The 13,332-nt window shown below is 48.1% G+C and overlaps 1 protein-coding gene across 5 annotated transcripts in view; it reads left to right on the forward strand.

The window, feature by feature from the left end:
• Positions 1-10,358, forward strand: part of CREBBP (CREB binding lysine acetyltransferase) — a 95,250-nt gene extending 84,892 nt beyond the window's left edge. For all 5 annotated transcript variants that reach the window (XM_005522821.3, XM_014252603.2, XM_014252602.2 and 2 more), the window contains 5 exons: positions 89-254; positions 1,184-1,351; positions 4,403-4,564; positions 4,821-5,102; positions 6,691-10,358. In XM_005522821.3, the coding sequence (XP_005522878.2) occupies positions 89-254; positions 1,184-1,351; positions 4,403-4,564; positions 4,821-5,102; positions 6,691-8,856 (2,944 nt within the window). In that variant the 3' untranslated portion in view covers positions 8,857-10,358. The remainder of the gene's footprint in view (positions 1-88; positions 255-1,183; positions 1,352-4,402; positions 4,565-4,820; positions 5,103-6,690) is intronic.
• Positions 10,359-13,332: the final 2,974 nt, after the last annotated feature.

The raw sequence follows: 13,332 nt of genomic DNA on the forward strand, positions 1-13,332 counted from the left end.
CCATAAAACCAGAGGTCTGAATTTCTAACTAGGTTTGAGTTATTTTTCTGGTGGGAGTCACAGATGTTGTTTGTTGTCTGTGACACAGGTACGTGACAGGGCACATCTGGGCCTGTCCCCCCAGTGAAGGAGATGATTACATCTTTCATTGCCACCCACCTGATCAGAAAATACCCAAACCCAAACGTTTGCAAGAATGGTATAAGAAGATGCTGGACAAGGCATTTGCTGAGAGAATCATTCATGACTACAAGGTTTGTTACTGTTTAATTTCAGATTTAGTTTTTATAGTGTTTTCATTTAAAGGGAGCTACTGTTGTTTCATAACACCTGAAAAGTGGAGTAATGTCATACAAGGGGTTTATTCTCAGCCAGTGTCTTCATTTTCTTAGATTTTCTTTAGGTTCTGCCTGTCAGGCTGAAAATTCCTTAGGTTTGGTGTCTCCATGAAGGGAAATCTGCAAGAACCTGCCTTTGTGTATTTTTCTTTCATTGCATTTACTAGGCAAGGAAATACGGAGCTTGTCAAGGTTTATAGAAGGTGTTTCTGGTGATTCTGGAGGAGCAGGTGGAATGCTGGACCCCACCAGTGTGAAATAAAAGAGCTCCTTATGACAAGAATGATTTTCATAACTGGAGAATATCACACGTGTACCCAAGGAAATAAGGAGAAGGTGGCAAAGGGAGCATTTGCCACTCTTTTCATGCTAAAATTTACAAGAATTTCTTAATGGTAGTGACAGTGCTGGAAAAAAATTGATGTTTTGATGGCAAGTGACAGTTCTTAAATGTGTGGAGCAGGAACAGCCTCTAACAAGCCTTGTCATCTGTGTGGCAAAGAGCTGGGAAATCTGGGTCTCCTGATGAGGGGGTTTTGAAACCAGGGAGGGGTCAGCTGCTTTTTCCAGGGGTGTCTGAGTATCTCCCATCATGTCAGGAACATGGTGGGGGTCAGGAAAGCCTCAGCACTGATCCTCAGATGGAACAGGGAGTGGGGCTGTGCCAGGATTGCCTGGCTGGATCTGGAGCTGCCCCAGAATAGGAGCCCTGGCAGGAGCAGCTCATGGCTGTGGGTGAGGCCCAGCTGTTCAGTGCAGCTCTGGGCCGTGTCTCTGATTCTCCTCTCTCTCTCCTAAGTGATCTTCATTTATTTTTTCCTGCTCTGGTGTGATGTGCTCAACAGGACATCTTCAAACAAGCAACCGAGGACAGGCTGACCAGTGCCAAGGAGCTGCCTTACTTTGAAGGTGATTTCTGGCCCAATGTGCTGGAGGAAAGCATTAAGGAGCTGGAGCAGGAGGAGGAGGAGAGGAAGAAGGAAGAGAGCACTGCAGCTAGTGAAACAACAGAGGTGGGTTAGTTTTATGTGCCATCTTTTCCCTTAGCTCACAAGGCTGGTAATTAATGCTTTAATATAGAGAGATCACATCAAACAAACTGGAGAAGATCATTTCCAGCAGACATGAAATCAGGGGTCCTTTTAATTGCATTTCAGTTTTTCTTCTTGGTTAACAAATCTACTGAAGGCTTGGTTTGGGTTTTTTTAACAGACTCAGAAGTCACTTATGTCAGTTCAGCATCTCTGTTCTCAGAGAAATGTGTTAAGCTGCTTTTGCCACGCTACATTTGCTTACAGTCATTTGGCTGAGCTTCTGGTTCACACCTTTGCAAAGCACCTCCAGCATTTTGTTTTGAAAGGTGCTGGATTTTTCAGAGCTGAATGAAACATGGCTGTTATTTAAGCCCAGGTACTTGTAGTCATTTGCAACAGTAAAGGGCTGAAATTTAAAAGTGTTTATTGCAGGCTTTGCGTTGGTGGGAAATGTTGATCCTGATGGTGCTGTTCCTTCACCAACATTCTCTCTTTGTCTATAAAAACCATCCAAGTCAAAAAAAATCAACCCAACAACCAAGTGTTTCAGGGCCCTGGACAGAATGTCATCATTCATTTTTATTTCCATCTTGATTTTATCTGCAACCAAATGGTCTCAGCAATTTTATACTGTCCCTTTTACTTGAGATTTGCAGCAAGATATTTTGAAAATAAATGTTGTAGGAAAATCTGAAATCTGATTGATTGAGGTAGAACCAAAAGGTAGAACCTGGGGAAGCCCCCTTTAAGCTTAGATGCTGTGACTGTTTGCCTTCAGTCTGTTACGTGGAATTGATGGATCTCAATTCATCAATTTTGTGATGTCAGAAAGTTCCTTCTGTTAAACCTTATCAGCTCTTTCAAAGTTAATACAGTTTGTGGCTATGTTTTTATGGAACCACGAAGTTAACAGCTGTCACTTTGTTCCTTCTGAATGTGACTTTGAATATTGAGATAGTTCAGCAAACACTGCTGTATAAAAAGAAGTGGAAGGCAAGGCTTGGAATTAGGCTGCAGCCCTCTCTTGCTAACAGGATCACTTCCAGTGAATCAGGGAAAACAGTGGTGTGAGCGTTTACTTTGCATCTAGGAGAGGGGAAAAGGTGTTTGACAAAGCCCAGAGCAATTCACTGTGAACTCAGACGAGTTGTGACCTAAAATGAGACGATGCAGCCTTGCCTGGGAGCATCCCTGTGCTCCCACGTAATGCCTGGGGCAGCAGGGGGACACAACCTGCCCCAGGTTGATGAGGTGTCATCCAAGCGTGGGATAATGGGGTCTTTGCCTCTTGACTCAGGAAAAAGAGCAAATTTAAAAGCATGAGAACTTGCCCAGTGCAGAAAACCTAAACTGGGACACTTCCAGGAGGAAACTGCCCAGCAGTGGGGATCTCACTGGGTACAAGCACCACGTGGATCTTGGTACTGAAATGAGACAGAATCTGTCTTCAGTTCTTCATCCTAAATTTTGTATATGTGAAGAGAAAGCTTCCTGCAAGTGAACATGTGCTGCAGGTATCAGTCAAAGGGAGTCTAAAGAGGTGGAAAATATTCAGAATTCTTGGCAAAGGTTCTGAAGAGGTGAGGCTCCCCCAGGAACCGTCCGTCAGCATCTCTGGCTGATCTGGCTGAATGTCAGAATGAAATGGTACAAACACAACTCTACAACTTCTTAAAACAGCTTGGAATACTTTGTACACTTTGCCAGATATAAACTTGCTAAAGGTGGAGTAGAAAGAAAACTTAGACTTGGCTTGTTTGATAAGTTTCAGTCTGTTCTTCCTTTTGGTGTTTAAATTTTAAGATCTCAGTTGGTGCTTTAGGATGTGGAGGCAAAGGAGGGCAGGCTCCAATTCCATCAGTGGGAGGAAACTTGGGGGCAGTCAAGGTGGGAAAATAAAACAGGTCACTTCTGAATCCCTTCAAGTCACTTAGAGCTCTGTCTGGTTTCCCATAAAATAGTCTCATTTTAATTTCCAAACAGGTTTGGTCAGAAAATCCACAAAATTAGTTAAGAGAGAACCCAGAAGTGGACAGGGAATTCCTGTCCAAGCCTAATTAATGGAATGGAAGGATGGCAGCAGTCTGTAAATAGAATTGCTTTCTGCAGTTTGAATATTTTTGTTTTCCTGGAATAAATATGCCTGTGGATAAACCCTGTGTTTGCTTGTACATACTGTTCATGGAACTTGCTTGCGTATGTGTGTATATTTATATTTATATATATTCAAGTATTTCAGTAACTTATTTTTAATTTTATGATGACCAACTTCTAGAAGTTGGAGAGGGGTTTTTCCTGAGCCCTCCCTGCCAAGGGCTTGGGGGTTTATTTTCTAAGGACATGAGAACTCTAAATGTTATTTCTGTTTTCCTAGGTCATCTAAATAGCATCATCTGCTATTTTTCACTCTCTTTACTTACATTTAACATTCAGGGAATGGCCACTGTGGTCTGTGTTGTAACTTGGGCACAAGTGGAGGTTTTGGAGATTATTTTTTTGGGAGCTGCACGTGCAGCTGGAAGTCTGCAGGATAGAGAATAATTTGTTGGTTTCAATTCAAATCCTGCATGTTCTTAGCTGTGTCCTAGCCCTAAATCTGTTCAGTAAAAACAAGCATTAAATCAGAGCTCAAGCAAGTATGTGACACACCAAAAGCACAGCAAAGCAAAGTACTGCACTCCTGGAATTTTAAGTCCATATTATTTGTGTAATTTTATCATCAGCTGCAAGATCTAAAGCAGTGGAAGCTGAAGTGCGATGTTGGAGAAGGATAAAGAATCTGTGTATAATGGGAACTTTTTAATGTATACATACTTTAAAAGTCTATTTTTAAACAGTGTTTGGATTTGTTTGCCTGCCAGTTTGGCTTTTGATTTTTCCTGGAAGATAGGATATATTTAACACAGGAGGGCTGATTTGCAGGCATTGGAACAAAGTTCTATTCCTGACAGCAGAAGTGTGTCACTGTGAGCCCAGTGAATGGGAGAGAGCTCTCCAAAGCGTAACATCTTTCCCGTGCCTTTATTGCAGGGGAGCCAGGGCGACAGCAAGAACGCCAAGAAAAAGAACAACAAAAAAACCAACAAGAATAAGAGCAGCATCAGCAGAGCTAACAAGAAGAAGCCCAGCATGCCAAACGTGTCCAATGACCTGTCTCAGAAGCTCTACGCCACCATGGAGAAGCATAAAGAGGTAATGTGGCAATCTGCTGTAAAAAGAGAAGGGTTTATTCCTGTAAATGCAGGCACAGTGATATTGAGAACTGAAAAATCAGGAGGAATAAACCCTGTGGTTGGGCTAGGAATGTTTCTGTTGCATAACAACATATTGGAAGAGATTAGCCTAAACTAAGTTCATTAGATAAGGTTCTCACTGCAGAGAACAGCAGCTCCTTCCTGCAACATTACCTGACCTCTTTGCCTTTTATTTCTTCCCCATTTACCTGCAGGTCTTTTTTGTGATTCATTTACATGCCGGGCCTGTGATTAACACCCTGCACCCCATTGTGGACCCGGATCCACTGCTGAGCTGTGACCTGATGGACGGGCGAGACGCCTTCCTCACCCTGGCCAGAGATAAGCACTGGGAATTCTCCTCCCTGCGCCGATCCAAGTGGTCCACGCTGTGCATGCTGGTGGAGCTGCACACCCAGGGGCAGGATCGCTTCGTCTACACGTGCAATGAGTGCAAGCACCACGTGGAGACCAGGTGGCATTGCACTGTCTGTGAGGTACGTGTGGGGCATGGGTGGCATTGCACTGGCTGTGAGGGATGTGTGGGGCACAGGTGGCATTGCACCATCTGTGAGGGATGTGTGGGGCACAGGTGGCTCTGCACTGTCTGTGAGGTACGTGTGGGGCATGGGTGGCATTGCACTGGCTGTGAGGGATGTGTGGGGCACAGGTGGCCCTGCACTGGCTGTGAGGGATGTGTGGGGCACAGGTGGCATTGCACTGGCTGTGAGGGATGGTGGCCTTGCACTGGCTGTGACATACGTGTGGGGCACCTCAGAACTCGGCCCTCTCTTGTCCCACAGCTGAGTTTGATGGGCTTTTTTTGGATATTGCCCAAAGTTCCTCCAAATTAAGCCCATCCTGGTAAAGGGCTGTTAAGCTTTAAGGGGAGGTAGAGGAGGTGGCTGCCTCTTCTAGAATAAGTGACTTTAGTTGCTCGACATGGAAATCACCAGTGCTCTGGAATGGCTCTTGCTGCATTGTCTATTCTGCTACTGCTCCTCTAAATAGACAAGCTTTTAACTTAATTTTAAAGAATTGGGTTTAGGTTGGACCTCAAAGACCATCTTGTTCCACCCCTCTGCCATGGGCAGGGACACCTTCCACTAGCCCAGATTGCTCAAATTTTAGGAGCTCTCTTAGATAGAAGTTACCTGTGGGGCTGTACTGGTACAGCTTGAGGCTTCTTGGAGGGCTTGTGTTGACCTCTGGCTGTAGCTGAACAAAAGAAGTTTGAGTAAGTGCAGCCTCGTTTTTACACTGCAAGTTATTGCCAGGTTTGTGGGGGAAGTCTTAATTAATCCCTCTGAGGAAAGCACTGAGCAGAGCTCCTTGAAGCAGAACTGCAGGACATGGGTTGGACACACGTGGGGAATTAGGTGGTGGAAGGAGGTAGGGCCTTTAGGCTGCCTCTGGGTACCTCTGTGTAAGGGAGTGCCCTTCCTCCAGCCAAAAAAGGGACAGGGCAGCAAAAGTGTGGGGGTTTTCAGGTAGTGTCTGTCTTTGCACAAAACTTGCTCTTGTTTAGAGATTTTTAAAAAGACATATTTAAGGGTAGTAATTATTAGTCGGTAATTACACTAAGGATAGATAAATAAATGGAGAGCCAAACCCTACTTTATAGGAGTGACCATAGATTTATCTTGCTAGTTGGAGGTGTTGGCACTCCAGCAGGCATCATAGAAAAATAAACAGTTAATGTGATCAGAAGGGAAAAATTGAAAGAAAAATTTCTGCAAGAATTTTTCATGTAACAAAATGACACAATGATAGCCCCCATTGCACTGTTACGTGCCACAGGGAAGAGCTGTGATTGCAGGCTGGCTTTGCAAAAACCTCCTCCCTGCCCCAAAGCCCACTCCCACTGCCTGGACAGGCGGTGCAGTCATTCCCTGGCTGAGTACAGCTGTGAAGTGGCAGCTGTTGGCAGTGTGTGACTGTCACCCCGCTCGTGTTCTGTGTGGTTGTACCCACAAGCAGGCAGCGTGTGCCTGCACAGGAGGCTGGTGCTGCTGTCCTGGTGCTCTCTGCCCCTGCGCTTCGTGCCCTGGCAGCAGCTGAGCTCTGGGTTTTCTGTTCTTGCAGGACTACGACCTCTGCATCAACTGCTACAACACTAAGAGCCATGACCACAAGATGGTTAAGTGGGGCCTGGGTCTGGATGATGAGAGCAACAACCAAGGAGAGCAGCAGTCCAAGAGCCCCCAGGAGTCGCGACGGCTGAGCATCCAGCGCTGCATCCAGTCCCTCGTCCACGCCTGCCAGTGCCGCAACGCAAACTGCTCTCTGCCATCCTGCCAGAAGATGAAACGGGTTGTCCAGCACACCAAGGGCTGCAAGCGCAAGACCAACGGTGGCTGTCCGGTGTGCAAACAGCTCATAGCTCTTTGCTGCTACCATGCCAAACACTGCCAAGAGAACAAATGCCCCGTGCCATTCTGTCTCAATATCAAACACAAGCTCCGACAGCAGCAGATCCAGCACCGCCTGCAGCAGGCTCAGCTCATGCGCAGAAGGATGGCTACCATGAACACCCGAAACGTGCCTCAGCAAAGTTTGCCTTCTCCTACCTCAGCAACGCCTGGTACCCCGACGCAGCAGCCAAGTACACCGCAGACACCGCAGCCTGCTCCCCAGCCCCAGCCCTCCCCTGTAAGTATGTCACCGGCCGGCTTTCCCAGCGTGTCCAGAACCCAGCCCCCCACCACCGTCTCGACAGGAAAACCCGCAAACCCGGTTTCTGCTCCGCCGCCTCCGGCTCAGCCGCCGCCGGCCGCCGTGGAAGCGGCTCGGCAGATCGAGAGAGAGGCTGCCCAGCAGCAGCAGCAGCAGCTCTACAGGGTCAACAACATGAACAATGGTTTGCCTCCCGGCCGCCCGGGACTCGTGAACCCCGCGGTGGGCTCGGTGAACCAGATGCCGCAAGTCAGCATGAATGTACCCCGGCCCAACCCCGTGAGCGGCCCCGTGATGCCCAACATGCAGCCCGGGCAGTGGCAGTCGCCGCCGATGCCGCAGCAGCAGCCGATGCAGCCGGGAATGGCCAGACCGGTGATGCCGATGGCGACGCCGCAAGCCGTGGCCGGGCCCAGGATGCCGGGCGTGCAGCAGCCGCAGCGGAGCATCACCCCCAATGCACTTCAGGACTTGCTGAGGACCTTGAAATCGCCGAGTTCTCCGCAGCAGCAACAGCAGGTTCTTAATATCCTAAAATCCAACCCTCAGCTTATGGCAGCTTTTATAAAGCAAAGAACGGCCAAATACGTGGCGAACCAGCCCGGGATGCAGCCGCAAGCAGGGATACAGCCCCAGCCCGGGATGCAGCAGCCGCAGACCGGCATGCAACAGCCGGGCATGCACGCGCAGGGGGGACTGCAGAACATGAACGCGATGCAAGCCGGAGTGCAGAGACCGAGCGTGCCCCCGCAGCAGCAAGGGATCGGAGCTATGAACCCCCAGGGACAAGCGATCAACATCATGAACCCCAGCCACAACCCCAGCATGGCCAACATGAGCCCGCAGTACCGCGAGATCCTGAGGCGGCAGCTGCTGCAGCAACAGCAGCAGCAGCAGCAGGGAGGGGCCGGCATGGCAGGAGGGATGGCAGCACACAACCAGTTCCAGCAGCCCCAGGGCCCGGGAGGTTACCCCCAAGCCATGCAGCAGCAGCGGATGCAGCAGCACCTATCCATACAGGGGAGTTCCATGGGACAGATGGCTCAGATGGGACAGCTGAACCAGATGGGCCAGCCCGGCCTGGGGGCGGACGGCGCTCCCAACATCCAGCAGGCCCTGCAGCAGCGCATCCTGCAGCAGCAGCAGATGAAGCAGCAGATAGGGTCCCCCGGGCAGCCCAACCCCATGAGCCCACAGCAGCACATGCTCTCAGGACAACCGCAGGCGTCTCATCTCCCTGGCCAGCAGATCGCCACCTCCCTCAGCAACCAGGTGCGGTCCCCAGCGCCCGTTCAGTCTCCCCGTCCCCAGTCCCAGCCACCACATTCCAGCCCGTCACCCAGGATACAGCCCCAACCGTCACCGCACCACGTCTCTCCCCAGACTGGTTCCCCCCACCCAGGACTCGCAGTCACTATGGCTAGCTCCATGGATCAGGGACACTTGGGCAACCCAGAACAGAGTGCAATGCTTCCCCAACTAAACACCCCCAACCGCAGTGCGTTGTCTAACGAATTGTCTCTGGTCGGTGACACCACCGGGGACACATTAGAGAAATTTGTGGAGGGTTTGTAGCATTATGGGAGCATCACTTTTGTTTCTTCTTTCCTTTCGTGTTCTTGGATATTTTGTACTGAAAAATTCAGACATCTGGGTTGTTTTGAATCCTAGATGGAACTGCTGCTTCCTACAGATGGAAGAATTAATTGCTGTTTAAAAATAAAAAGAAAAAAAAAAAACAATACAAAGAATATATTTTTTTGTTAAAGCCAGGCGGTTAAAATATCTGGTCTCTTTTGTGGGTTTTTTTGGTTTTTATTTTTTTGTTGCTGTTGACTCATACCTTTTTTTTAACGGGGAAAACAAGTTCATTATATTCATATTTTTTATTTGTATTTTCAAGACTTTAAACATTTGCGTTTAAAAGAAGAAAAAAAAAATAATATTCAGAAACTGTTTCCTGAAATAATGCAACATTATAGCGTATCCCGGTAACTTTGACACATGGCGGGAAGATTTTTGTTTTCTATAGTGAACTCTGCAGGCGTTTGAAGTATTACCCCTGGGAAGATAGGAATTGACTCTTGCACACATTGGCCAACGCCAAAATCCTTGTCTTGCAGATGTAGAAATTGTTGCTTTGTTTCTCTGATAAAACTGGTCTTAGATGAAAATAGGGATGATCACTCTTAGGCCGTGCTGATCTGGATAGAGAAGAAACATTCTTTTCTTTCTTTCTTCTGTGTGAAACTTGAAACGAGGAAAGCAATTCTAGTGTAAATCATGCAAGCGCTATAATTACTATAAATAAGAAAATCCAAGAAGATTCAATCACTGTATAGAATGGTAAAAAGAAAAAAAAACTCATTTCTTACTTATAATATCATATTGTTAAATAAACTGTGTGCAACAGACAAAAAGGGTGGTCCTTCTTGAATCCATGTACATGGTATTAACACTTAGTGTTTGGGTTTTTTGTTATGAAAATGCTGTTTTCAACATTGTATTTGGACTATGCATGTCTTTTTTCCATTGTATATAAAGTATTGCTTAAAATTGATATAAATTACTGAAGTTTTTAACATGTATTCTGTTCTTTAAAATCCATGTAAGAATGTTTAAGGTTTTTATTTATTTATATATTTTTTTCGATCATGTTCTTTGTAAGACATAGCTATGACGATTCACTCATGACCCGGAGCAGCCAGAGGCAGCGGTAGGAGAGGCACGATCCATGGATATTGTAGCTAGCATGTCTGTTTTACAACACCCTTAGAGATTGTTTCCTTTTCGGGAGGGAGAGGAGAGGGGAATGGTTCCCAGACATCGACTCTTCGCAGGTGTTCATCCGTAAGGGTTAACTGGAATAAATTATTAATAGCCGTTGCTTTTTAAAAACTGCATTAATTTAGAGAAGGATCACCAATGAAAGGAAAATAGAGAGTATTGAGTTAATTCTAGGCTAATTTATTTAGTCTACAGTAAAATATGAACCTATTGACTTTAACACTATTTTTCTGCTGTTAACTCTGAGTCTAGATTTGAGGGTTTTCTGTGGAATAAAAAATAACAAATCATGTACATGTTCCCTTTAATATCCTGTCACCATGCCCTCATGTCCCTGGGATACTCACTCCTCCTTCCCTCAGAAGTGAATTGCTTTCTCGGAGTTAAAAAGTCCAGGGAAGATTTCCCAGCGTAGGTGTGAGCTCAGAGCATGGGGAGCCCGAAGCACCATCCCTCAGAGCTCGAGGTGTCTGGGCTCCCCGTGCCCAGTCCTGGGAGCACCGGGCACACCTGGCTTCTCCCATCCACTTAGCGCTTCCTCCAGCCTTAACGTTTTTATTGGGACATTGGTGGGGGAAAACGGGGGGGAAAAGAGCAAATCTTTAGCTCAGCATTTGTCCCCGTACTGTGAAAATTGTGTGTTGCAGCTCCACTTCATCCCTTTTAACTGGAAAGGGTCTCTGCTTCAACTTTTACTTGCAAACTTTTAACTATCGTACCTTTTTCACTCCCATCGGATTCATCTGCCCACGCAATTGTCTTCAGCAATTCAAGATGTCAAAATTTGAGGCTGGGGTGAGGTCAGTGAACACTAAACCCAAAGCTTGTCCAAAAGAAATTGCTGTAAAGAAAACAAAAACAGGAAAAAAAAAAAAAAGATGGAAAGCCCTGATGCTGTGTCTCATGCTGTGTACTTAAAAAGAGGAAAAATACTATATTTGTGATCAAAAAGAGGAAACTTGAAATGTGCTGGTGTTTCTAATAAAAGCTGGTAAAACTGCTTGGATTGAAGGATGGTTCCACTTGGCTGGTGCCCGTGAGGATCAGCGGAGCCTGACGCCTGAGGTTAAGATAACTGCGCTCAATCTCACTAATTCCTCTAAGTAGCCTCCATTTTAAAGGCATCGGCACCGCTTCTGGATTTGGATAAGCTGAGTCCTCTTTGGAGCACAGAGCTGGTGGGGCCCAGGCTGCAGCTCGCTTGGGTTCCCCATTCCCGGGGAAGAGTGGAAAAAAACAACGGATGGGAAGCAAATATTGGAGTAATTTTTAAATCCAACCTGAAGTGTGGTGAGATCACAGTGCCAAGGGATCGATGTAGAGCCGATACCCAGGTGTGTTAGGTAAGAGCAGATGTTCTACCCGGAAGAGAAGGGAAATGCAGAGCTGAAATCAAATCTCAGGAGGGGCTGGGGGTTCAGTCCCTGCAGCCTCTGGGGGCTTCACTCCAGTCTCCTGTGAGTGTTGATGTGAAATTCAGCATATCTGAAGCCTGGTTGGGCATGGCTTTTCCGAGTCCATGTCTGTCTGACGGGAAGGTACAGTCAGTAAGGAACAGCAGCCTAGAAACACAGGAATTTATAAGGTGAGAGTGCACTGGAGCTTGGTGCAGGAGCTTTACCACCGAAGAGGGTGGGTAAGACCTTCTCACTGAATTCTGGAGTTGGAAGAAGGTGCTTAAATCTGAACGTCGAGCTGCAGCGATGGCTCTCTGTTCTTTCCCCGGGCTGCCCACCCTGCTCCGCTCTGCTGCTGGCTCCTGCCTCCCGCCACCGCTGCTGCTGCCGCAGGCTGGGAGCTTTCCCTCTCGCTGCCCGCACAGCTGGGCTTCCCCTCATGGCTCATCCCTGTCCCACCGGGACACACATCTGCCCACAGCACCTGTGAGTGCTCCCCGCTCCGTCTGCCTCCCGGGTGCGTTAGAGCAAAGAGGGGAGGAAGAGGAGCCCTACTGCCAAACAGGCTGGCACGGTCCCCCCTCGGTCTCTGTTAAAAGGCAGCAGTAGATGCTGTCCCTTCTAGCCAGTGGCAGTGGGCAGCAGAAGTGACAGCAGTTTATGGCTTACAGGGTGATCTGGATGTGCACCGGGTGCTTCTCCCAAAGCAAATTTCATTTCCCATGGTTCTTCCAGTGCAGGGAAGATGGAGCAGCCACCCTGGAGCTGGGGGAGCATCGCAGATGTTGGTGTGCAGGGCGATCTGTGCTTCCCTGCGCTTCTCCACAGGCGAGAATTTAAAACGCAGAGCAGGACGCTGCCAGGGCAGTGATTGAAGCAAGTTGGAGCCAACCCCCGGATAATTGAAAAGAGCCTGGACAGGGGAGGATCTGTACGAGATCCCCTGCGATCCCTGCAGGAGCACATGTCATGGCTAATGGTCAAAGCACACCCAGGGTGAGGCAGGAGGAGGATTCAGGTGTTTCACAGCAGGTACAGAAGCTCTGGTGCAGCGTTGCGCTCTCCGCAGTGCTGTGGGGTCAGCGGGAGGTAGCAGTGAGCACAGTGAGAGGAGGGGAAGCGTTTGCAACCGGCTCAGAAGTCATTTTGGTTTTGGCTGCAGCACAGGGAATCTCGATGAAGGGCTGGGGTTGGTTCCAGGTGGAAATGGAGCCAGTGGAAGGGTGTCGGAGTGATGCAAAGGCTTATGCTGGGTTTCTTGCACCTAATCCATAACGTCGAGTGCCCCACAAACCGCGCTCCTTGCGGCTGTTTCTTAGGTATGAACCTCCAAAGCAACACTCGGCTCAGTGTAGTCCCAAAAGATCAGCTGCAAGCACGAATTAATTGTACACAGAGCTTTCCAGCGAGCTCCCCCGGGCCTGCGATCACAAAGCTGGTTCTGTTCAGTGGGCACGGTTCCCTCCTGAAAGCTCCTCAGTCTGGAAATGGTTAGTGCTCCCCGAAAGAGACCTGCTCCATCTTTTATTTTTGGCTGTGGTGTTCATCAAGGCCAGGCTCTGCTCTCTTGCACGTTCCAATTTCACCTCTCGCCAGAGTGGTTCATTTCCTTACTCACCCGCATCCCATCCAAAGCCTTTCTCCAGTATCTCGGCTCCTTAGATCTCGGTGATGTACACTAAAACAGCCCCGGGAAATGAGGAGTTTCGGAGAAATGAAAAAATAAGATGTTAAACAATTGGCCCAGAGTCGAGCAGGGTGCCCGGCCAAGGTGTGGCACACAAGAGTTTCCTGAGGGCTGCTCCCAGCGCGGCGCAGCCTTTCCTCGGCCCTCAGCCCCCTCCGTGGGGAAACCGGGAGAGCCACG

Source organism: Pseudopodoces humilis, chromosome 18, assembly GCF_049639895.1.
Source record: "Pseudopodoces humilis isolate 2021_Gansu_Grassland_sample_001 chromosome 18, ASM4963989v1, whole genome shotgun sequence".
Taxonomy (NCBI): domain Eukaryota; kingdom Metazoa; phylum Chordata; class Aves; order Passeriformes; family Paridae; genus Pseudopodoces; species Pseudopodoces humilis.